A 25,836-nucleotide genomic window follows, 5' to 3' on the forward strand; every position below is an offset into this window, starting at 1 on the left:
AGAAGCAAGAGGTAATCTTTATTAATCATGGGAGGAGAGAGGAAATTAGGGTAAATTAAAGAAGGAGGAGTAGTTGGAGCAAACAAAATGTGTAACTTTGGCTAGCCAGCATTTTTTTTTTCCCCTGCTGATCTGTTTACAAGGCAAATCAATTGACAGCAGATTTTCAGGAAGCGTGTGCTTTATTCTCATGGCTACTGTAGATTAAATCCTGCTAACCTTAACCCAGCTTCAGTTCAGGAATGTGTTTATGGGAGTGCTCAGGTTTAGGAAGCAGCTTCCCATGAGTAACAGCACAATTAAAACGTTAATATTTTCTCAATTAATATTTCAGAGTCATGTGAGCGTGGTCAGGGTCTGGCAGATCATGGGTAGTGCTAAAATCCAGTGTCCACTCCAAGTGTCTGTAGCTTTTAATGCTTCAGATGAGCTGACTGGGAAATGATTTGTCAGACACAAACAGCAAAGCTCCTGCAAGGATCACCCAAGAGGAGGAAATGAGCTCTGGTGAATGAAGATTTTGTTCCCAGACACTGCTCAGGGGAACTCTTCCTGAAATGCCCTGAAATTTCAGCAATTTCCTCTGTTTTTTCTTAGTGGTGATGGTGAGGGCTCACCTGGCTCAGCCCTGCTGTGGGCTGTGCAAAGGGTGTGGTCACTGCAGATAGAAAATGCAGTTTGTTTTCTGAAATCACACAGAAAAATGGTCTGGGCCAGGTGGTTGTGATTTTCAGTTGTATTGGGCACTGTGAAATAGATTTCATTAAGTTTGTGAAGTATTTGTGGGCTTTTATTGAAGGCTGTGCAAAACTCAGATTTTGTAAAGACTCTCGAGCCTAGAAATCAAATTTTATTTAATTATTATATTCTAAAAAGTACAGTAGGACCTCTAAAGTTGGGCAAAACTCTCTCATTTCTGTTACCTTTGGGGATTTGAGTCCCAGAGGTTCTTGTGCTGCTGCATAACTGCAAAGCCTCATTAACTGCAGAGCTGTGTGGTGTCAGCTGCCTTGCAAAGACTTCCTGCCCTTCCAGCAGATGAAAAACATTTTCCTCTCTGATTTCTTTTGGGAAAATTCAGTTTAGCCTTAGCAGGTTGTGTGGTAGCTTTTAAGATCCTGAGAGAGTTTAAAGTAGTTTAAATTCCTTTTAGTGATGCTAGATGGGGTTGTTATGTACTAAAGATAGAATCTTCATCTTAAAAAGAGCCCTTCATTTTTTCTTATAAGTTGATTCTGTGATTATAAAAATGTACTTTTTTTTAATGTTGAAGTGATGTTTGCTGGTAATTCTGTGAATTTTCTCATGGATTCCAATGCCAGGAGATGGAGCTTTAATGGAATAAGGTGGTGTTACCCTGTGTAAATACCAAGGGCAGGAAAGCTCTGGAGTTCCTCTGATGCTCCAAATGTTTGTCTCAGTGAACCTGAGTAAGAAATAACCTTTGAACTATAATAAACTGTTAATCTTGGATCAAAACTGGAAGAAAATGAGTATTTGGGGTCAAATCTTGACCAGCTGGTGAGAACCATGGGTAGTTTTGACCTTCTAAAGCTTTGATTTATGAAGCTGTAAAAAGATAAACCTTTTCCAAGGCATCCTCAGGATGCAGTGGAGGTTTGGGACAGCAGATTTCTGAGTGAGGCACAGTTTTGTTTTATTGCTGTTCCAACCCCTTTGTGTGTAGTGATGCAGGGAGGGGATGAATGGATGGGAAGGATGGAGGGAAGGAAGTCCAGCTAAAACCAGCTGGAGCACAAAGCTGCCCCCAGTAACTTGTCAAAAGAAGCACCACAGGGAAAAGATAATGCACAGCACCATTACAGGCAGGGCTGCCACTTCCAGGGCCACTTTAAATTCCACTTTAAATTATTAAATACTGTAAACGCTATAAAGTTAATTAGAAGAGGAACAAACTCTACAAAGATAAATGTGTTTTCAATATGTTTCTCAGGGAGGGTACAGTAGAAACCAGTGAATGAGAGGAAATTTATTTCTGGCAGCACTCTAGACATGGAACTGTGGTTGAACTTTTTACCCTAATTACGTCCCCACTAATGCCTGCAGCGGTCTGGAATCAAAGTGGCCCTTCAGGCCCTGGAAAGTCTCTGATGTGGCGAGCGTTTGTTGTGTGCTGAGGGTTACTTCAGAAAAAACGGAATATTGTGACAGGATTTTTCAAAATTTCTCAGTTACCACCCACCTCACTTGTTGCCTACAAAAATAGAGTAATTGTTTGCATCTGTGTGTTTTTGTCTGTCTTAGAAATAACTGTTATAAATCAACGTGACAGAGCCGGCGAGCAGTTGAGGATTATATTTTCTTTTCTTATATGTTTTAGGGTTATTCCTGCGTTCTGTAGTGTAGGAAGGATTTAAAGGACATTGCAAGGCAGAAATTTCAGGATGATTGAAGTTGTTCTCTTTTCTTGAGGACACTTCAAGCCGTCAGATCCCAGTGGCTTCAGAGAGGATGCTCTTTAATCTGTTTTTTCCTAAACAAGTGCAGTCACTTCTTGCTTGTAGGTGGAGCAGCTGATTGAAACTGCTTCAACTTCCAGCCCTTGTTTCTGTGTTGTTACACAGCTGCTGCCACTCGAGTAATTCCCTACAATTGACAGCATTTGAACTTTGCATCTGTTACTAAATGCCATTTTCTCCCTTACCGTGGGCTCTCTCGAGTCCTTCCTGTGCTTTTCTTTTCCTTTCTTCAAAAATGTTTAATATACAGACAAAATGTCATGGGAGTTTGCTGAGCTCAACCATTCATATATGGATGAGCTCCTTTTAAACCTCCACAGTAGAGGAAAAGACAATTAAAATATAGTTTAAAAAAATCTAATATTATTATTTTTCTTTAGTTCTGTTTTTTTTTTTTTTTTACAGAATGAATGATCTTAGTAGCTTTAAATTTTAAATTTGCAAATTTGAATTTATAATTCAGTAAATATTTCTTCAGTAATTCAAAGCAGAGATTTAGAAGGCTCCTGGCTTTTGCTAAAGCTGTAAGGCATGTGCTTAAAAAAAGATCTTCCTTAATGCCCTGCCTTCTTTCTGTTAATTCTGACTGGATAATATATTAGAATATTACCTGCGGAGACCCCTCACACATTTTTGGATGGTTGCTCACAGACTTATTTTTAAAATTAACAGTGATTCAAATTATTAATAGAACATTTTAATGATAATATTTTGCAGTGAGGCAATAATGAAATAACACAACCTTTTAATCAATTTTGCCTGCACAATTTGAACAACTGCATCTCCCATTTCAGCATCAGGTGACTCTCTGGGGAGAATGCTGTGTTCCTGTGTGCCTTTCCTCAGCAGTTGTAATTCCTCCTGGGAATATCAACCACCTTTAACTAGGAAATTCTTCCAAATTTAATGAAGAGTGCTCCAGCAGAGGAGGTGGTTGCATCACTGTCTTCATTGAGAGAAAGGATATAAAATCAACTGAAGTTTATTTTTGATGTTAAGCAATTCATGGAGGGTTTCAACTTTAAGACCAGTGTAAGGAAAAGCAGAATATTCTTTTTGCTGCTCGTGGGGCTCCACAAGTAATTATTTTCAGGTGTTATTTCATCATTTCAACCCAACTCTTGGTGAGTTCAGCTACGGTGAGAACTCTGCACATCTGTAGAACATGGTCTGTGATTCAAGTCATAAAACAGAGTAAGAAATACCTAAGAACATGTAATTAGTGGGCACTTGGGGGAATTCTGGCCTACCTGATGTGACCAGAGCCTCAGAGCAGCTTTGCTGTTCAGAGCACTTTTCAAGTGCTTTAAGCAGAAGATCCAAGCTCATTCCTGCTCAGCTTCAGTCATACGCGCTCTAAAACCCTCTAATTATTTCTTGGAAACGGGATTGTTTTCAAGCTCCTCAAAAATTGTCATTTGAGCCATAAACTGGCATATAAACAATTAAGGTTTAGCAGAGTCCTGTGCAGCTGACAGACATCTTCTAATGATCTCCGTCACGTAACTGCCGGCAGAGGCTGCCTAATGCCGAGGTGATGAAGTGTTGCACAACCCCACGGCTTTCTTACGCCGTTAATGACACCGAGGGCAAAAGAATTTTAGTTTAGACAGGTCAGGGCAAGGTTTTGTGCTTAGTGGTGAAGCCCCAAAGTGGTTCTGAGGGCGCTGGGACGGCGGCGCGGGCGGGCCTGGAGCCGCCGGCTTAACGCGGCCTTTGTTGGTGCTGAGGGGAGAGGCCGAGGGGCCTGTGAGGCTCGTGAATCATGAGGGGAGAGCACAGCAAGGGGAAGAAAAACGAGCCTGAAATGGAAAGAAACGGGTTACAAGAACTAACAGGATGAAATATTTGGTCCTTCGTAAAGGTTTTAGTGGTAGCAGGGAAAGATTTTTCAGGGCTGGTTGTTGGATGTGCAGTCACAGACGAGGTAGGGGATTCGGATGCTCGCAGGTTGAAGAGGAACATGCCTCAGATATATACAATAATTGTATAAATACAATATTTATACAGTAAATTGTATAAATCATCAGCTGCAATCTGTGTTAACTGTGCTGTCTTCTGATACACCATTAATCAGGAAATTCTGTCAGTACAAATGCCTCAGAATAAAGAAGAAAACCTCTGATATTGCTTTGGAGTGTTAGAAATACTGGTACTTTTAAAAATCTCTGTCTAGCTGAGGCTGTAAATGGCTCCATAAAATGCTCAGTTTGGGTTCTACGTGTGCTTGGTGAAATTTGGCTGGAGCTGAGGTATTTCAGCATCAGTTTGCCCTCAGAGCTGTGCTCCCAGAAATGTGATCTTTTCCTCTTAAGCTGTGACATGTGGCTGTCTCTTGATATGCAAAAATTGCTACATTTTTGGTTTTGGTCCGTCCTGGATGATCTTGGAGATCAGTGTGGCTCTTACTGCAATACAAATGATGTGCATTTATTTCAGTGGTGAGTTCTGCTTCATTTGACACTAGGAAGAGCAAGACAACGCTTTAATTTTGTATTTTTTGGGAGAAACACATCAGATTGTGGCTTAATCAGCTGATCACAGAAATATTAGTTGTTGATAGAGATATGATAAATGCAGTTGTGTTGTGTCAGAAATTAATCTTTGCTGATTTTCATGAAGATTTACAGAAATGTGTTCACTTTCGTGCGTGTTCTTAGAATGATCAAAGACAGCCAGTGCAGGTTCATAAATTGTGTATAAAAAGCTTGTTTAGCTACAAACAAGCACAATCTAGTCCAGAATATGCCAGGAAAGATGATCCTGCTCCTCAAGTGGAGCTCCAGCTGTACTTTCCCCTCAGTGACAGCCACGGTCAAGCAGACAAACAGATCTGGGAGATGCCGCTAATCTCCGTGTATTAACCAGTGGAAATGTGATGGGACAGCTCTGCTCTGGAACATGTGGCACGTCTCACTGGAGTGGAAAGTGTGTCACACCCGCGTGTCCCTGCAAAGGCCACAGCTGAGGAGGCAGCTTGTGCTGGGTTTTACACTCCAGCGACGGGAGTGCCACGTGCCGGGGACGCTGAGGTGGCTCTGGGCTCTCGTCAGCTCCGTGCTTCCTGAAATGTAAAATCAAACCCAATAAAACCTCCTCAAACCTAGAAAGAATCTTCTGATGATGAGAGTGAGGGATGGCAGAGAGGGCACGACAGTCAAAGCACATTATGTGCTGCTGGATGTAGGAAGAGCTGCCAGAATAAGGGATTTGGAGGTTGCTGTTCTGATATTTTTAAGGATTCCCATTTTACTTTTCTCTCATAGAATCTGTTGCAGTAATCAATATTTGCACACACCCAGTCTTAAGTTTTCCCCCCTAATTGATGTCTGACACCTCAGCTGCAGATGGGAATTGAAGGAGTTGTTAGTTTCATGGAACAGCAGTGGATTGATGGTTGTTGAAGTTGCTCAGAACTGGAAAAGTCACTGTGCAGTCTCAGGTTCTCTCACAGCCCATGGCCAGAGTTATTCAGGAGACAGAAACCACTCCTTCAACCAATCCCTCAGTCAGTCCTTCCTGGGTCATTCCAGGTGCAGTTAGACCCTGCCCTGTGAAGGAATGCCTCAGTGATGAACTAACAGAAATAAAATTATTCCTTATGATGAAAAAAAAGTAAATTCCTGAGCCTGAAGCCTGACTCATTTTAGCTGTTACAAAAGATTTCTGCAGACTTGGTGACTTCTTGTGTCACAGGCAAGTAATAAAAATATTTTCAGTGGAGATGGTGAAGTTCACAGCTAAGGTGAACTTTTTTTCCTGTGCTGATAGACTTGATCAAAGCATTTGAGGAAGATGCAACAGTGAAGTTTGTATCTTCTGGTGTTTAACACAACTATTTTAGTGCTGTATCAAATAGCTCCCTCCCTTGTATTTAAAGGATTAGATTTAGTAACATGTGTCTAAGGTTGGTACAGGTTTTTCTTATTTAGAAATAAGTGTTTCCATGCTTTTTGTAATTTGTGGTGCACTTAAAATGTCTCTGCTGCTTTGTGATTCAGTGCTGCACACACATTTTGGGGGAAGTGTCACTTTCTGAGAAATTTTGTGCTGCTTTTCTTGATTTTGAATGAATCTGTTAAGTACCATGAATTAGAAAATTACTTACAGAGTGGAGTTTTCAAGTTTTTATTGTGAAAAGATGGGATGCAGAGAGCCTAATGAAGGCTCTCTGCAGTGGTGTTTAAAAGAAATAATTTAGTTTATTATTTTTTTAAAGTTTTCATTCTGGTGTGCATCCCTCAGAAAGAAAGGGGAGAATTGCCCTGCTGAAGAGGGCTTAGAGGAGTTTAGTGCCAGGCCTGGAAAACAAACCTTACAGCTTAAGGCTCAAAAGTTTTTTTTCACTTTCTTGGTGCCTGGACTGCTCTGGGTGATTACTGACAAAAGGTAACTGAAGGCAGTGAGCCTTTTTGTGTCCTTGACAGAGACACAGAAGCCAAAAAGCACAATATGTACCAATTCTGTCAGGCACTAAGAAGTCATTTCATAAAAATAAAAGGATCAAAATGTTGGAACCGCTCACCATAAAAATAGAGGACTCATTGTTGGTCAAAGTCTTTTAAGACAAGATTAGGTTGCTTGGTAAAAAATAATTTCTTTGAGCTTCTGGGACATTTTGTGCATGGCCTGGAAAGAGAAGATGATCCTTCCAGAATTGAAATCTGTTAATCTGAGCAAACCTTCTTCAGGGCCCTTGAGGAGAACAGAATTGCCTTTGTGGTCTCACCATGTTCCTAATATTGCTACAAAGATCATAATCAAATCTCATGCTTCAACTTTCCAGTGTAAAGGTTCAGGCAGGAATTTTTCCAATATTCAATTAATTAACTCTGTGCTCTGGTTTTGTTTTGCTTCTCTTCCCCTTCTGTGAAGCACCAGAGAGGTAGAACAGGAGAATTGTAACCACCCCTGCTGATTAAAGACTTGGGTCACTGTCAGCATCCTCCACATTCCCACAAGGAAATAGCCTTTTTTAACCAGCAATTTATTGGTAGATTTGATGCTTTATAGAGTAGTAATTAAAAAAAAAAACAGCTCAACCTTGTGGAGTAATTTGCTGTGCAAATCTTTTGGGTATGCCTTGAACAGCCAGTTCCTTGGAATTGCAGTCACTTTTCTCTCACCTGTTGTCTCTGCAAGTTTGGAAATTATATTCCAGTTCAGGCTCTTAGCAACCTAATATTTACAGCAAATTCTATTTTTTTTTAATCCTGCAGGTTGTTAAAGCTGGGCCTAGTAAGAGATTATGTTGAACTATTAGTTACTTTAAATAGGCTTTCCGTGTAAGTTTTAATAATTTTGTTTCCTCTTAAAGGCACCAAAAGTAATTAATAAAAATAAGTCTGTATGTAATTAATAAAACTAAGCCTTTGCTTTAGGCTGGGCTTTAAAGAAACTTTGTGAAGGTGGTATGAAATGCAGTGATATTGGCCAAAGATTTTATTAAAGGCCACAATTGACTGGAAAATCGTCACGTAAAGAACGTTTCGTAGAGGGCAGCTTTCCCAGCAAAAGTTTTATTTCAGTTTTACACCTCCAAGCTCTTTTTTTTCCTTTCTAGACTCATGAGACCAGCCTGTCACTGAGGTCCATCTCTCTTTGAGTGGGATGTTCATCGTGTGGCAGAGAGGAGGACAATCAACCCTTGATAAAGCAAAGCCTTCAAGGCACAGTAAAATTTTCCTCATGTTGATTCCATCACTCTTCTCCTTTTAAATTTTTTTTTTCCATTAAAAGAGCATGAATGTTTTGAGTGGTATGTTTGTCTCTGTGCAAACATTTTGCACAGAGCTTTTTTACCATGGTGGGACCCAGCAGTTGTGGGAGGAGGTGATGCTGTCATGGGGCACGAGCACAGATGTCACCAAGTGCCATCTGGATGAGGCATCTGCTATTTCCCCTCCATGCCTGCACTGCAGCACTCAAATAGAAGAAGATACAAAGGCCTGAGTGTATTTATACATTTATTATTGCCACATTTGAAAGTTGTTGGTGGATTTGTGTCCATTACCTTTAAAGAAGTTGCTCTCTCTGCAGCTGTTTGAACAATCAGGATGCAAACTGAATATTTGTTGATAATCTGTGGGGCTTACACACAAGAATTTTATTTGTGACAGAATTTCAGAGTTTTTCTGGCCTATCTACAAAAAATATTCCAGGCTAGGGGACAAGGAGCAACCTGGGATAGTGGAAAGTGTCCCTGTAAAGTGGATGAGCTTTCTTTAAGGTCCTTTCCACCCAACCCAATCTGGAATTCTGTGATTCCATAATATTCCGTAGTTACTGGCATTTGAACACAAGGTTTTACACAGTATGGTTGACAAAAGCATTGGTAGAATGGTCTTACCATGGTCAACCAAGAGATAATAACAATAATAATAATGCATTTGAGTGACAGAATTATTACACATAAATTGGAAAAACTGTTCAAAACAGGCTGATGTGAAAATAGTAATCACTATTAAGTGTGTTTATATAATTTTAGCTATATCTACTTTGGAGATTCCTGTTTTGAAATTCCCCTTCTATCAATATTATAATTTGCTAGAGGTAATAAATCACTTAATTTAAAAAAGTTTGTACCTAGATCTTGCAGTGGCTTTCTGTGTTTTTGAGCAGGAGTGAACTTTAATGTGAAGGAACTGACTCGAGTTTCACTGGTTTAAAGGTGTTTTTGAAGGGCCTTTGAAGTGCTTGAAGTAATAAATTGCACCCTCTAGTTATTAGCCTAGAAAAATGTATATTTTGGGGAAAATTTCAGTGGGCAAAATGTCAAAAGTTATTTTTTCAGTTATTTTTCTGACAGTTGTCTTGCTGTGCATTTACTGTATATTTTGCATTACTGTATATTTTGCATTACTGTATATTTTACATTAGTGTATAAACCATTTTATGATCTTGAGGCATTGGGGGTAAACAGTTGACATTTGTCCTCCAGCTTTCCAGAAAATTCTCGAGCAGCTTGAGCAGATCCAAGAGACAAGTGAGTGCTGGGGCAGGAATTGTGTGAAACTCTGTAAAATAAAACAGATACGGGCAGGGGGGAACACCCTCTTTTACCAATGCTCAGGACATGTTTGTACAGCTGGCAATTTGTGCTCCTTCATATTCCTTGACCTAGAAATAGCCAAGGTTTTAATGCGTTCTTGGAGGGGGAGAAAGGTGTTGTGGAACAGAGCTGCCACATCAAAGCCTCTCCTCAGCCCCTAAAAGGGTTTCCACCACTGCCTTCCTCGGCCCTATCGAACACTCAGCACTTTTCCCACTCAGCCTTTTTTATTAAGAAATGGCCTTAAAGCTTTTATTTATATGAAAATGATAAAAGTGACACAAAGAGTTGAAAAGATCTGTACGGTTCAAACAAAAGTCCATCAGGGATGTAATGTAAATTCTGGGTGAGGTGTCTCCATCGGCCCCAGGCAGGCAGCTCAGCTCTCAGCTGCTGCTCTGGGGAGAGTCCTCCCTGTAGGAGAGAGTTACTCTGAGGAGTAGTTTTGTACTAGGATGTGGTTTAAAACTTCCAAAGTCTTCCTGGTAGTAAAAGAGACCAAGTGTTTGATAATCAGTTGCACAATACGGGTTTATGGCCATCATAGAGATCATTATTCAGTTTTCCTTCTAAATGTAGGAGGTTTATATTGACCCTTTGTTCTCCAGGGTTCTGCTGGGATTGCTGGAATTCTGGGTCCAGGACTTGATGTTCTTGGAGGTCTTTTCCAATCTTAGTAATTCTGTGGTTCTGTGACTTTTCCTTCAGGATGCTAAGCAACACAAGGAAGCAGAAAGAATTAAACTCCAGTTTTTAAAATGCCCTGATTTCCATTAAATTCTTATTTTTATTCCTTTCAGCACCAGCCCACCCTACTGCTGTGTGGATCTGTATTCCCTGAGGACAGGAGAGATGGTCAAGTCCATCCAGTTCAAAACTCCTATTTATGACCTGCATTGCAATAAAAGGTAAGGGTGCTCTCTCTGCATTCCCTGTGTGTTTGGGCGTGCCAGATTTTGGTAATAAATAAAATTTCTGGTGTATGACCTTCCTGATTTTCTGTTTCTCACTCTCCTTTAAGCACAGCTCTGATTCTCTGTTTCTCAAGGAGTATTTCAGTTGGAATGCATCAGTGTACATCCCCCATGGCTTTGGTTTAAGAAGCTCAAACAAAAAAAATCATTTAAGCTTCTTTCAGTTGTGCTAAAGGGTGAGCAGGAATCGCTGAAATCCTCGATGATCCACCTACAGCTGGGGAAATGGGATCACAGAGAGTTTAAACAGCACAGAGCACTAAGGAGTTTATGTCTCTTCTTTGTGTTGGTCTGTCAGATTTTGCCTCCCTGCACATCCAAAACATTCCTGGTGTGCAGTCTGTGGTTTGCAGGGAATAATATTCCAGTGAGTCAAATAACAAAGCAGCATCTCTGGGTAGGGATAGAGAGAAAATAGTCTGGAGGCTGAGGATGACAGAGTTCCAGAGGAACAGCATCTGTTGTGTCCATGGAATCAAATTTTGCTGAGTTAATGTGAAATGCCCGTCTCTCCCAGACACACAAAACTGGAGTTTTGTGGTTTGCTTTGTAGTTTGCCGTGTCTTTTTAAGGCAGAAGAGAAATCCCAGGATCCGTGTGTGAGGATCCTGCTGATCCCTTGGCACTCCTGGTGGGAGAATTTGGGGTGGTGACTTTGGTCCAAGCCCTGCTGACGTTCTGCTCCCTTCACCCTCCCATTAGTGCCATGAGTCACCGTGGCCTCAGGTGCCCTGGGGGAGTGGTGCAATCCAGCTCCTGGGGTAAAGGTAGAGCCCTGGATGAAGAAATTCCTGCATTTCTTTGGGAATCCATATTGCCATGCCAGAATGGATGGTCCTTCAGTAAATAATAACACAAATCATTGGGAAATTCAGAATTATTTGGTTTTTGTGCCTGGTTTTGATGCAGATGGGGAGTGTGCATCACACTTGTGCAACTAAGTGTAAACTGCTAATAAAAATAAATAGATCAATAAATGCTCTGGAATCATCCATCTGGGGGGTTCATTTCTGCAGAAAGACAGAGTGTCTTCAAGGAGGAGAAAACAAAAATCTCCAGGACTGAGAAATATTCCCAAATATCCATAGGTTTTCAATACATACACATTACACTTCCACCTGCAGTCAAAGCCTTCCCTTTATTCATTGGTTTCCTTTACTTTATGCAATGTAGAAAAAGTTAGAATTGATGTATTATCTTCTGTTTTTCTCTCCTGCAGTTTCAACAATTGGAAGATGTCATTTAACTAAAACTACTAATATGTCCAAAACGAATTTATGTTATTTATTTATCTGAAAACATCAGCAAGCATGAGGGGATGGTGAATATTTTGATTTTAGTGTAGTCCTTCCCAGGTATTGAGCTCTCATGGGATAAGAGGAAATGTTCTTGTACCAAAACAGATGAAAATAGGGAAAAAGGGGTTAAAGGCTGATTTCACACTGCTGGGAGAGAATCATCACCCTTTCCCCAAGGACATGAGTTGAGGCTGAGGTGATTCATCCCTTTTAAAGGTGACTGTTCCAGGCTGTAACACACAGTCATAATGTTCACATGAAGCTTTAGGTGTGTGTTTTAGTCAGTGAGAGATGTGATTAATTTTTTTTCCATGTTGTATCTTTACAATTAGAACCATTAAAACACTATTTAATAATGCTCTATATTGACAGCTAATTAAAAAATACTTTCTCACAGTCTGCCTAATGAGAGAATAACAGATTATTAATTATGTCATATTGCTAAATGTAGGTTTTATGTGTTGGTTTCCCAGGTACTTCTTTCATGTCAGGCTTTTAAAAACTTGATTTTGGGAAGTAATCAGTGTGGGAGAAAGTGTTCCCTGGTTCTAAAACTTGCAAGATGCTGCTCTGCTTCCACATTTGCATCTCTGGGCTCTTGTTTTTTGAGGCAGCACCATGTTTCCTGTTATGCTGTGGTTTTGGCCTTTACAATAAAAGTGTAATGTACAAGCAAACACATAAACATCCATCTTTAATATGCTAATTGACCCAAATTCTGCTTCTCTCAGCTCTGTTTGTGTTCATCTCAGCTGATGTTCTTGGTATTACACTCCCCCTTGCTTTTAGTAAATAAAATGTTTTAGTAAATGTGCACTGAGGTGGGCAGTGGGATTATTTCACATTTAGCTCGTGTTCTGCCGATTGTTGTTTGAGTCAGTGACAGGAATTCAGGGTCTTTGCAGCTCCATTCTTGCTTTTTAATGGAGCTTGGAGTGCAAGAGCTGTATCACAAAATGCTGTGCTGCTGTGGATCAGCCCCCTGCACTTCCTGCAGAGGAGTTCATGTGGTTGGGAGGAGAGAGAGCCCTCAATAACTGCCAGGGATTGGTAACCTGGCACTTCATCACTGCAGAGTTTATATTGATGCTTTTGAAATAATTACATTTAGATATTGAATCTTTAAACCAATGCATTTAATGTCTAAAGTGGACCTTCCATTTCTGTGTTTTCAGGATCCTCGTTGTGGTCCTGCAGGAGAAAATCGCCGCCTTCGACAGCTGCACTTTCACCAAAAAATTCTTCGTCACCAGTACGTACAATTTTGGGCTCAGAGGTGGACAGAACAGATCTTTTTGTTTGTTTCTTTATTTCTAAATTCTCAAAGCAGGTCTCAGTGAATAATTTGGAGCTTCAGGAAAACTTGCTTCAAAAAAAAATCCCAAATCCAAATGCTTTTCTGTGAATATTGAACTCTTTTCTGTATTTATTCTTGCTGTTACTAATTGTAAAGGGCATCCACACTGCCATCCATCAGTAGCTGAGCAATTCTTGTGTTCATTTTGCACAAATATGTGTAAAAGCTTCAGGTGGGAGTTCCAGGTTATCACATCAGCAGCAATTCAACCCATATCAACAGTGATCTACCCACTGTTCATTTTTGGTTGTTCCTTAGGCACATTGGGGTTTTTTATGTGACTTTACAGTTCATCATTTACTTTGGAAAGGTCAGAGTTTTATTATTAAAAAGAATCTGCATTTTTCTGGATGTATTTTCAGTCACAATTAGAAAAGTTTAAATGATTTTTTTAATATCTCTGTATTTATAGAAAAAAATCTCCTTAGGAGAAGCTGTTTTTGTCATAGTTTGAGGGAAAGCAGCTTCATGCAGTAATATTAAAGTTGCCAATAGGTGTCAGTTTCTTCCTATCCATGGATGTGAGATATTGGGACTCTGCTGGGATTCAGTGACAAGATCCACAGGGGAAAGGATTTATTTGTGTCCTATTCATCACTCCCTTTTATTTCATCAAAAAGAATCAAGAGTACAAACCTTGCTTTATATTAGACCAAAAGTATAGAAAACCCCTCAGTTAAATGTGTATTGTGAGAATTTTTTGCCTTATTTTGTTGGGTTTTTTTAAGATACTGCAATTTATTTTAAAAAATTAATGCCCTGAAGTTAATTTTGAGGAGCAGGGATACTCTATTTCTAAACATAAGTTTGATTTGCTGTGTGTTTTGTGGAACAGCTGTGGAATTTAAAGAGGATAAAATAAAACTTTTGGAGATAATGATGAAATTATTTTTATAAAAGTCCAAAAAATCCTGAAATATCACTAATGCCAAATATTTCTCCAGCTGTGCTGCTTTTTAATATTAGAAACTCAAGATTTTCTGAAACTTTCCTCTGGTTTAATTAAGGACAGCCTCATTTTTGGGGCATTTTGAATGCTGCCAGAGCTGTAGCCAGCACAGCCCTTCCCTCTGGCAGTGCCATGCTGTGAGTGGGCAGAGCTGTGTTTTTTTCCTGGATTTATGGGTTTTGGGACCTGTGCTGAGGATCCCAAGCTCAGCCATTCCCTGGATCCTGCTCCCAGGCAGGTGCTGTGCCCTGGCACGTCGGGGCTGCAGCAGAGCTTTTGTCTGAGTTTCCCCATTTCATGTGCTGAAATCTCCTCGACCTGAGAGCGTATCTTGAAAGGCTTAAATTCCTCTGATGTGTTTGGAATGGGATGTAAATGAGCTCCCTCGTTAGCTGCAGGGATTTCTGGGAGGCAGCCAACTGGCCACTGCCTTCTTTGGCTGTGCCTTTGAAAAAAATTATTAAAGGACAGTGCCAGTATCAATTAAAAAAATGGAAATCCTTGAAAAGGAAGCTCAGGAAAAGGTCTTGGAGGCCTTTTTGTTTGCATTGTTGGGGCAGCCTGTGTCCTGTCCAGACTGGTGCTGGTGCACCTCAGCTCTGAGGATGTCACTGAGACATTTGACAGCATGAAAACAATTCTCTGACTGGTTTTGGTCAGAAGGGAGGGCACAAAGGGCAGAAATATTACTGAGGATCACTGGCTCTTTGAAGGGTTTTGTGTTACTTTTAGGGAAAAGAAAATCTTTGTTTTGAAGAAGATTTGGTGATGGTGTGGAAATCACCTCTTCCATCCCTAAGTGGTGTGGGAGCCTTAGAACCTCACTGAGACAGAACAAACGTGAAGCAGAAGCTCTGGTCTGTTTTGTTGATTATTTATACATAGAAATGAAATGCAGAATGTCCAATTAAAAGCAGTGTCAGGAATTCTGAAGTTCCTCAGAAATGCTAATGCAGCTGCCGTGCACATGAGGAGTATTTGTCTTTCTGTTTTTGTTTTTGTGGTTGGATGTGTAGCTTAATATATTGTTACAATAAATATACCATAAAATATTCAGGATGTAGATGGACAAGTTCGTGCTGCTGTTGGAATGTTTTAACTCCTGCATTTCCTGATTTTTCCTGAGCAAATTTGACATAGCACCAACCTTTGTTTTCCCCTGCTTGGGATTACATGGAAATGTGCTGATTTGACTTGGATGGCAGGAAGCCAGAATGTTTTATTTGTGCCTTTTGTTACACTGAGGTAACAAAACCTCAGTGTACAGGTGCTCCAGACTGGGAGAGGGAATTTAAGACAGGTGCTTAAATGTGGAGCAAAAACATGCTGTAACTATTGTAGAAAAATTACCAGGATATCCCCTAATCTACCCTGTGGGGTGTTCTGATTTTTAAATGTCTGCTAGGAGAAGGCAGAACATCAGTCTCATGGCAGTCACTTCCATCCATCACTGCTCTCCTCGTGCTTGGAGCCAGCTCCTTTTCCCTAAGGAAATACACCAAAGGGAGGAGAAAGCCCAGCAGGAATTTCACATCCTGCACTGGTTTAGGTGCTGGTGTGGCCAAATTAAAGAAAAATTCATTTGATGCTTATGTTAAGAATGTGTTTTCTTTACTAGTTAGTGAGTGTCAAGGTGTGGATTTTAAATAGCTTCTGAAGTAGCTCAGAGTTTAATTGTGCTTCAGTTCAGATTTCCTTCAGAGCCTTTTCTGCATGTGACTGAAGGATCAGAAACCAAAGTGATGCTCAGCCTTTTTTTGCCCCTACTTTGCTCTAAAGAAAAGCTGCAGAAAAGCTGAATTCCATTGATTTCTATTCCATCAGTGCTCCTCACCCCAAAACTGCTTACTTAGTGCTGATTATGAATATGGCCTGATGGATCCTTTCCTTCTCCATAAAGAATATCCTGCCCACCCCCTGGGCCCTGAGTTAAGATCCTCCCAGATAACATCATGCATGTGGCATCATCGCTGTGTCCGATACCGAGGGCCTGCTCAGCTTCCCTGGCCCTTCACTCCTCATATTGATATATTCTCCATCCAGCATTCCCCAGGGATGGAGACAGTTATTGCAGCCATTAGCTGGCACCACGTTGCTATTGATGCTGTTCTGTAGAGCCCTGAGAGGTAATTTTGCAGATTTTAGTCAGAGTAGTTTATTTTATAGAAAGCCTGGAAAGGTTCTCCTCACCCCCAGCCAAAATCAGTCTGTGGATGTTGAATGCCTTGCACCTCTCCAAGTGAATAAAACCCCCAAAGCAAATGCTGTTGGGTGCACTGATCTGCAGTTTGGATTTGGGATTGCTGCGTGCTCTCACATTCACACACAAGGAATAATTTGGTGGTTTCACTTTGTCACAAGGCTGGTCTGGAAATTTTCAAGGCTTTTTTGGACATTTCTGTTGGAATTCCTTTCCCTGTCAGGCTCGCAGGAAGCAGCTCGAGCTCTTGACTTTGAAGTAAAAACACTATGTGTCTTATGAAGGGGTTTAATGCCTGAAGAGTCACATTCTTCAAGAAGTTGTGTGTGTTTCCCTCCTCAGCTGTGGGCATTTCTCCTGGTTATCCCACACGGGATAATAATTGACAGGATTCCTTTGTCTGTGGGGGATCAGCTCCGATCGAAAGTCCTCAGGGCAGGTGGGAAGGGAGCTCCTGAGTCACAGGATTTTCTTGATCAGTGAAGAAGAGCCAAGTATGTCCCTGTGGATTGCTATAAGCACTTTTAATTTTTATACACCCACATTTATATGAGCACCTACCCCTTCGTGGTGTTTTTCCCTGAGAAATGTTGATTTAATTTTGCTTTTTCTTTTTTAGCGTTATATATAAGAGTGGTTTTTTTTTTTCTGGCTGTGGGGATCAGTGTCTCACCATTCCAGGATAATGCTGAAACACTTTTTGGAGAGATCTTTAGGGCACCCTGGGGGATTTATGAGAACAAACAGCTTTGGTGCTTGCAGGAGGTTTTGCTCCACTGCAGGAAAATGTAAATACAACAGAAAAGCTGCATAAAGCCACAACAGAGGCCTCAGTCCCCAAGATGTCTGTCTGTCATATCTCCAGGCTCTGACAGTTTTACAAATTAGATGTAAAACAGGAAGTGCTCTTTGTTTCTATAGAAGTTATTTTTATCTAAAGCACCCAAATCCTTAATGTTAAAGGGCAGACAAAGCCATCTGACATTGTCCTGCACAGAAACAACAACCTCAGTGGCAACTTTTATTATTTGTCACTGTCCAAGTCTGAACAAAAAAAGAAAGTAAACCTGAGATTAAACATTGCACTGAAATCAATCAAATTGGTGCTAAATTAAACAGCGAGGGCTAATGAACGTGAAAGGCCACTGATATTTTTTAGTGAAAGCTCTGGGATTGTGCTTGGACCTGTGGAGTAACAGTAAAATCATAAAGTGATGGAATTTGTGAGCTGGGAGGGACCCACTGGGACCATCCAAGTGTAGATGCTTCAAACTGCCATGGTAGAGTGCACAGGGAAGGAGATCTCTGTAGTAATAATAATAATAATTTAATAATAATAAAAAATAAGTAAGAAAAAAAAGGCCCTGGGTGGCAAACCTGATTTCTCAGAGGATCCATCCTGCTTCTTTGCTCTTTTACTCCATTTTATGGGTGATACTTAAACAGAAGGAAGTGCAAGAACAATGGAAGAGTTTTGGAAAGTATGTGACAGTGTGAGAGTAATAACATTTACACAGGGCCTTTCATCTAGAAGGAACCCAGAGGAATTTATAAACAATATTGCTTTATACAGTTTATAAACAACAAAAAAATTGGTTTGCTAAAAAAACCAAAAAAACAAAACAACCAACCAAAAAAAATATTAGATAAAACAACTTATATGATTTGTTTTCTTTGTAATAAACAAAGCTTTTGCTACAACAGTATCAGTCTACCCATTATTTATTGCATATTCCCTCTCTGTGCTCTCTGTCATGGATCTGCTTTCTGGCTGCTCTGCAGTGCAGGAATTAAGGATGGAGTTTTGTAATTCCATTCTTATGGAGAGCTCTGTGTTTTGTAAGACCCAGAAAAGAATTACAGATTGATTTTTAGAGAAGTAGCATCACTTTAGTGGGTTCTTGGAGCTATTTATTTAAAAATACACAATGGCCCTGCTTCACTGATTTTTGAAGTGATAATCCAGCAAGTCCTTTGAATGATTAAAGGCAAAGAATTTCTGTTGAAATGAGTTACTTCTTTTGGAATTTGTTTAGAAAACTGTGTTTAAAATCACTGGACACTTCAGCTGACATATGTCATCTTTAATGAACCTTGCCAGGCACTGAACAGAAAAATCCTTGTTTCTCCAGAAATCAGGAAGGTTTCCTTAGGATGGAGGTGAGCCTGGGAATCTCTGCCTTCATGGCATTCCCTGTGAGCCAAAATGTGCCATTTCTGCCTTATTTTGGGATCAGAGACAAAATCCTGAAAGGATTTTTTATTAATAACTGCCCATCCCCTCAGCCTGAAATAAAACCTCTGGTATGGATTCCTCACAGGTACAAGGTGTGACATATTCATTAAAATTCCCCCCTAGGAAATAGTAAATCAAAATTAGTTATAAAAAAGGTTGAGCATGGACCACTGCAAAGGACACTGGAGAGAACTGGGGAAAAGAAACCAGTGAAAATGCTGGAAAAAGAAAGTTTTCCTATTAAATTGATAGGGAAAAAAGACTGAAACAAGACAGAAAAGAACTTAAAATGTTTTTCATTAAGAAGTAAGAACAAAGTCAAGATAGAGGGGATGAAAGTCTGGAAAATACCAAAACCAGATTTTTTTTTTCTGTACTATAAATTTTGTAGGGAATAAAGTTCTTATAAAGTGCTGTGAAATTAAAAATCAACCAGTAGTGTCTTAAGATGAACATGATGGGATGTGCTTGAGGGAAAGCTATGTTAGGTGATTCTGATTTGGCTTTTTCATTCCCTCAGCTTTATTAATTCATGTATTAATTTGCAGTGGTTTATCAGATGTCATTTTACAGTGTGTTTCCGTGAGATTTGAGAAAGAAATAAAACTGTGCTGTGAGTAGGGAGGTTTGAGTGCGTCGTTCTGCAAACTGAAAATAAGCCCTGACTTAGCTCAGACAAGTTCTGACTGTTAACATCAGATTCTTCTAGAGAGAATATTGTATTCCTATATCTCCTTTAAATCTTTATTTTATGAAGAAGCTGTGGAGATGCTGAAGAGCTGCCCCAGTGGAAGTGGTTCAAGTTTTATTAGCAGCGTGTTCGGTGATTTATTGGCCCAAGCTCTGTTCTAGCTGACACAGCCTGTAATGACTCTGTTCCTCTGAGCAGAGTTTTCCCAGTGAGCTGTTTGTTTAAAGGACAAGGGAGAGGACAGGAATGTGTTGCTTTTCTCCTCTTGGCTGCTCTCTTTGTGTTCACATTGCCATCGCTGAAGATCCAGAATGAGCTTTTGCAAAACAATTCAAGGAAAGCACTGGAGCCTTGGGTTTCTTGGAGGAGCTCAAGACTGATGAAAACATCCAGAGTCAGAGGAGAGGATATTTGGGTGAATTTTCAAAGATGTGTAGAGGAGGTGATTTGGTTTATTATGGGCTTATGGATTTGAATCTCCAAAGGCAGAGATTTTCATCGTTACCATAAGGGTAGTAATGGAAATAAATAGAAAATTAGTGGAAAATAAATCAACCTTCTCTTTGCTCACTCACAGAGCAAACATTTGTGTAGCTCTTTGGAGAACTTCAGGTAGTGTGGGATTCCTGTATTCTCAGTAAAAGGAAATATATAAAATCAGCACAGCAACAAGTAAGTTTAAAGCACTTTTGAATGCAAATAATCACAAGCTGTATCCTTATTGCAGTTATAATTTTATAATAACTTTATAAATAACTGCAGTTATTTTTTTAAAAAAGGGAAGAAACTGAGAAATTGTAACACTGAAGAATTCACCTGTGGGGCTGAGGATAACATTTACATCTTGGATGTGGGAAAACTGAGGCACAGGATGTAAGTCCCAGGGTGTCCTTAGCCAAGCCCCTCTTCACAGGGATCCTGGAGCCCATTTCTTACTCCTCACTGTTCCTTAGGGCAGCACCAGTTGGAATTTTTGGATGTAGGAACTTGATAAAATTAGCAGAAGAACTTGGACTTCGATTCTGATTTTCAATACGCAATTTTTCTTCCTTTTTTTCTAGCTTTGAAGTTACTAATTTCCTCTGCACAGAGGCAGAAGATAGCTGTGTGTACTCAAAAGTTATGAAGCAGTTCCAGTAGGTTTTCACCTATATTTTTGTGAGTGACAGGCCCAGTTAAGCTGGTTCTAAAATCAGATATTTTTTAATACTTGCTTGGTTTACTGCACTTTTGGAAGGACTTTCCCTGAGTGATCCTTTCTTGGATGACCTCTCCATGCTGTCATTAAAACTTGGAAACTTTGGTCTTCTTGACAGTTAGTTCTGCATTCTCATTATGTTCATTCCTATTGTAAACACGCTGAAGTTGCTGCTGTTATTGCTTAGAATGGCTTTTTCCTCTGTTGTTTTGAAGTCTGGTAGAAATAGAAGTTAATCTTTAAGGGAGTGGGGCTGCTGAGGATTGGATGGCCCAGCTCGATGGGTCACGCCGTGTCTGTCTTTTCATTTGCCTCATAGATGATGTTCTGCTGACTCCAGCTGTTTTTTTGGAAAGCAGAAAAACAATTTGCTTTTCCTTCCCATCAAGTATAACCCTTTGTTTATCCTTGTGCTGCTGCAAGTTTCCAAAATGCAAAGACTTGCAAAGAAAAGAAAGGGAGGAAATAGCTCCTTTTTTTTAACGCTGTTTTTCGTAGCAGAGGGTAGAGTTTAGGACCGAGCTGAATCGTTGACCTTTGTGGAGTTTATTCTTAGAATTGGTTGATTTGTGTATGGAGTCTGATTGACTGAGCCCAGTTCATGGGACAAACCACGGGCACTGGGTTTGGGGAGGGCAGCCCCAGCTTTTCTAAGTAACTCTTCTGGTCAGTGATCAGTTTTGGATTTGAAGAATTCTTTTTGCAGTTCTTCAATGGCTTCAGTTCACTGAAGTAATTGAGAACAGCTCCCTTTTCCAAGCAGGACTTGGTTTTTTGCTATGAATTGCTGAGACTCCTTTAGTTTTCTCCTGCAGGGATGTTACGAATTTGGGAAACAGAAGTCACTGGTTCTGAAGTCACTGTAGAGATTTACATGACGAAGGTTATCATCTGGCAACTTTCAGTGCTGTATTTTAGACATAAAAGGGAAGGTAAAAGAAAGGTTTGGGGCACCTGAATTCCTTTCCTGACCCAGATAAGAGCTGCCGAGGCAGAAGTCGGCATTAAAACCTCACCGCTCCTGATCTATAATGTCATCGGAAGAACACGTTTGTATTTACAACCCAGGGCTGTATTTACAACCTTTTTTTTGCTTGCTTTGTTCCTTAAGAGGCTCTGGCTGCCCACATTTTATGCACTCCTGGAATGCAATAACAATTGTGGCATCGTCTCTTCAGAATTCGTTTTCCTTCCTGAGATCAGGCTGGCGATAAGGCCTCACAAAACCCTCCTTGGGTTCTGCCTGAGATGGCTTTAACTGGGTGAATTCGTTCTCTCCTTCCTTTTCTTTCTGACCTTTCAAGCAGCTCGCTGTGATCTTTGGAATTTTGCAATACCCTCAGTGCTCTGCTCTGGAAAATGAAATCCAGGCTTGTTTATCTACGCAGGCCCAAACCCGCTTCCAAAGTGTTGTCAAATGTCCATGGAACCTTCCAGAAAGGTTCCTAACAGCTCCCACACTGCTCCTCACCGCTTTGCAGGTGTGGGAAATAAAACCTCTCCCCTTCTGGAAGTTCTGCTGTGCTCAGGAAATGTTCTGGACTCTTCTGGAGCCTGCTGGAACAGAGCTGGACGTATGCGGAGGTCGGGTTCTTGTCCCTGCCGAGGCTGCAGAGCAGTGCCAGAGTCTCATATGAGAGATTCAGAAAATAGAAAACTTCACTGGCACTGCCTGGCTTTGGGGTTTGTTTTTTTTTTTATTAGGATTTTAAGCAATACACTGAATAAAAGTTGTGTTGTATGTGTTCTGAAATGCAGTTTGCCTGCACTCCTTCAGCCCGGGTTACAGGAGCAGCTGCCCAGGGCTCCTTTAAATCAGACACACATGTCTGTAAGGTCTTCAATATTTTGTTTCTTGGCCAATCACTGAGAGGAATTAAATTGCTAAATTGACTGTATTAGCCTAAGAACTGATGAAAAGTGAGATTAACCATTTGCTTGATAGCCTCCTCCTTCCCCCTGTTCTTTCCTCCTTATTTTTTAGTGTAAAAATGCTTATTTTAAAAAACAAATTATTTGTTTTATTTAGAAAAAAATATTTTACTTATAACATTTTATAAAAATACGTATTTAAAAAGCTTTATCTACGAAATGCCATTTAATATTATTTATTTTAAGCCTTTCCACATTTTCATTCACAGCTGTTTTGTCTGACAGGTATTTTCATGTTTTAATCCTCAGAAATAATTCTCTTTTCTGTGCTCATTTTTATCCATATGTATAAATCTATTTTTACTGATAATATAAAGGTAATGGAAAGCAGGTGAGCAGTGAAAACATTGCCACCAATTCTGAAGGAATTACAAATTTTCCCACTGTGTAAAGTTTGTGCAAAAGTATATAGAGAGACTGAGGGCTTCTATAGAGAATTGTTAAAATCAAAAGCATTTTGAAAGGCTGAGGGTTTGTATATAGAATTATTAAAAACGAAACCAAGAGCACAAAACATCTTTTCATACAGTAAAAATCTAGAGGAGGTTGAAGTGAGTGAACTGTTCACCAACAGAAAGGTGTCAATCAAATTAAATTAATTAAAATGTGAAGATACAAAACCAATCGAGTCAAACATCAGTACTCCCTCACCACAGAATGTCATTTTTTAAAATCAAAATGGCTTTAAAAATGCGAACATAAGAAGAAATGAATATTTACACATAATTAAACGTTCAAAATAGCTCATCTAACCACAGCCTTATCTCTAGAAACAAAAATGCAATCCACTGAGTGATATTAGCAACTGAAAGGCTTTTGTTTAGACTTTTTGTTTTCTTGGCAATAAAGAAAATTCTTTGGAAGAAGTCATTAAGATATTTCTTAATGTTGCCTTTTCAAACTTTGCAGGCTGCTATCCTTGTCCAGGGCCAAACATGAATCCTATTGCTCTTGGAAGCCGTTGGCTTGCTTATGCAGAAAATAAGGTAAGGAGGGGTTTGATACCAAAAAATACTTGTAGATTCTGTGTATATAGGGGGAAAAAGAAAAGAAAAGGACTCAGGAAAAAGCTATGTGCAAAAGAAAGTAAGAGGAGTTGCATTAAAATGACAGTCCTAAGTATTTTAAAATACGAGATCTCTACTCTGCACATTTGATTTAATCTCAGTTTAAGGAACTTGGAAGGCAGAGAAGACAGCCAGAAACATGTGTTTCCAGTGAGGTAACTCAATAATCAACCCATTTTGTGCTTTAAAAGTTTAAAGCATTTAATTACAGACACTTCTGAAGGTAGGCAAAAAAACCCCACTTCTTAAATTCTCTTTGGGGAAACTGAGTCTGGAAAGAGCCTGTTGGCTCTCTGACACAGCAATGCACTCTGTAGCTTAGAAAATAACATTAAATTGGCCACTTTTGAACTCCTTTGAAAAAGTTAAGCTCCAAGAAAAAACGGAAAAATTTTAGACTTTTTTCCTTCTTTCTAGAGACAAAGAAAATAGATTCCCAAGCAAAGAAATGATCATTGCTTTTACCCAGAGGAGTGGTTGTGTGTTTAAAGCTTGAAGTGAAGCCTAAATTCGGCTCCTAATGCTTTATTTTTATTTCAAAGCAGATGTTTTTTCTCCCTTCCACCTGTGACCGGAGAAGCTGTTTCTAGAGCTGAGCCAGAAATTATCAGAGGCAGATTTTAGAAATCTATTTGCTGTTACACCTCCTCCAGCACAGCTGATTTCTTCCCAAATTCAGGCCTGCCTTTCCTTGAGTGCCACACCTTGCTGATGCTGGAAAACTTAACCCTGCTCAGCACGGGATTTAAAAAGTATTGCTGCCAAAATATCAGCAAAAGAATTGTATCACAAAGGGAATTTAAATGGCTTGTGTGTTCCCAGGTAAATTCGCTGTGGGCTTTCCCTAGTTTAGGTATTTTTATTTAGATGTTTAAATATAAGCAGGACAGAAAAGTCTGTAGAAACAAATACATTTTACAGTAATTTTTAATTTTCTTTAGCTCAAATAGTTAAACAGGCAGCATGTTCTGTGTGCAAGCAACAAATATTTATATTTTTTTTCTAATTTTGCATAGAAGCACAGATTCTATTGTTACTTATGGCTCAAAGGCAAAACCTACTTTTGTAGGGTGATGGCAGGTACAAGAGTCTTGTTTTGATTTATTGATTTTGAAGGAAAGCAATAAAAAGCAAACCCCATGTACATTCCTTTAATCTATTAAATGCAAAGTTTCAAACAACTCTTTTCCTTTGTCATTTCTTTGCTTGCTCGTCATAAAAAGGAGGGGAAAGCCACACTCGGATTCTTAGAATGGCTGATATTTAATGTTACATATACATGGCTAAAGCTTTTGATTATATTTATTTAAATTTATTTGTGGTATTGCTGCCAGACCAAAAATCCCACCATTTCAAAGTTTATGAATTCTTAGTGAGTACTCATCTGGTAATTGAAAACTGGAGCGGGGGACGCGACAGTCTGGGTGGCACCCAGAAGATTATAAAAAGGGGTTAAGTGTCTCAGCAGGGCTTTTTGCTGTTTGTAGGAAAAAACACACCACTGTACATGATAAATAAGAGCTCTGGTAATGGGTTATGGGTTTGTGTAGTTTAATAGTAGTGACTTGGTTGCTGTCTTTTCTTCTTGTAGCTGATCCGATGCCATCAGTCCCGTGGTGGAGCCTGTGGAGACAACATTCAGTCTTACACTGCCACAGTCATTAGTGCTGCCAAAGTGAGTCCATCATCTGCCCTGGGAGAGCTGCTCGTGGAACATAATTATGAGGTTTCCCTGCTGAATTGGGCTGTGTGTCATCACCCCCTCCCTTCCTAGAGAGGAGAGCACACTGAGAGCCCTGCAGCAGCAGCACCGTGCCTGCCCTCCCCATCCTGCAAATCTCTGACTGACTGTAGCTTTCCACAAAGTATTTCTGTTTCTGAGCTGATTTTTAAAAATTTCATTTATTACAAACAGCTATTTACATTAGAGGGAAGTGACAGTGGGATGGATTTGTGTAATGGCTGTTCATAGTGGCACAAGTTTATACGATTAGAAATCAACATTGTGAATTATTACTCTTTTAGCATCATGAAAAGTGACTTTACAAGTGCCTGGTGCTTTTTGGACTCCATCACACCCCCATTATACGATTTGCTCTCTCTGAAGGGTGACAGCACAGTACTGGAGCTAATTAATTACCTTCTTTGAAGGTTAGAGCTTATTAATGACTGTTTACATATAGGTTCCATTGCCTCGTTTTCGTACTTCAGATGATGTTATAAAATCCCTCTGTTTTCAGAGAAATGTCTGGGGTTTTGTAGTATCAAAAGAAGCTCATGGCTTGGAAAAATCTTAAACAAGACAGAGCACAACTTTTGTTTCACTGTCTCCCTCCCAGCTCCTTTCCTTGCTGCAACAACAATTTCTTTTTCTCACACACACACACAGAGTGAGTTTTGGCA

The 25,836-nt window shown here is 39.9% G+C and overlaps 1 protein-coding gene across 14 annotated transcripts in view; it reads left to right on the forward strand.

Moving 5' to 3' along the window:
• Positions 1–25,836, forward strand: part of BCAS3 (BCAS3 microtubule associated cell migration factor) — a 297,954-nt gene that overhangs the window by 22,428 nt on the left and 249,690 nt on the right. For all 14 annotated transcript variants that reach the window (XR_005956358.1, XM_041482384.1, XM_041482385.1 and 11 more), the window contains exons 8-11: positions 10,332–10,439; positions 12,979–13,055; positions 23,276–23,352; positions 25,025–25,108. Coding sequence is in view for 13 of the 14 variants with exons in the window: in XM_041482384.1 (XP_041338318.1) it covers positions 10,332–10,439; positions 12,979–13,055; positions 23,276–23,352; positions 25,025–25,108 (346 nt within the window). In the remaining variant the exon portion in view is untranslated. The remainder of the gene's footprint in view (positions 1–10,331; positions 10,440–12,978; positions 13,056–23,275; positions 23,353–25,024; positions 25,109–25,836) is intronic.

The sequence above is a fragment of the Pyrgilauda ruficollis genome, unplaced genomic scaffold (assembly GCF_017590135.1).
Source record: "Pyrgilauda ruficollis isolate IOZ18807 unplaced genomic scaffold, ASM1759013v1 scaffold59, whole genome shotgun sequence".
Taxonomy (NCBI): Eukaryota; Metazoa; Chordata; class Aves; order Passeriformes; family Passeridae; genus Pyrgilauda; species Pyrgilauda ruficollis.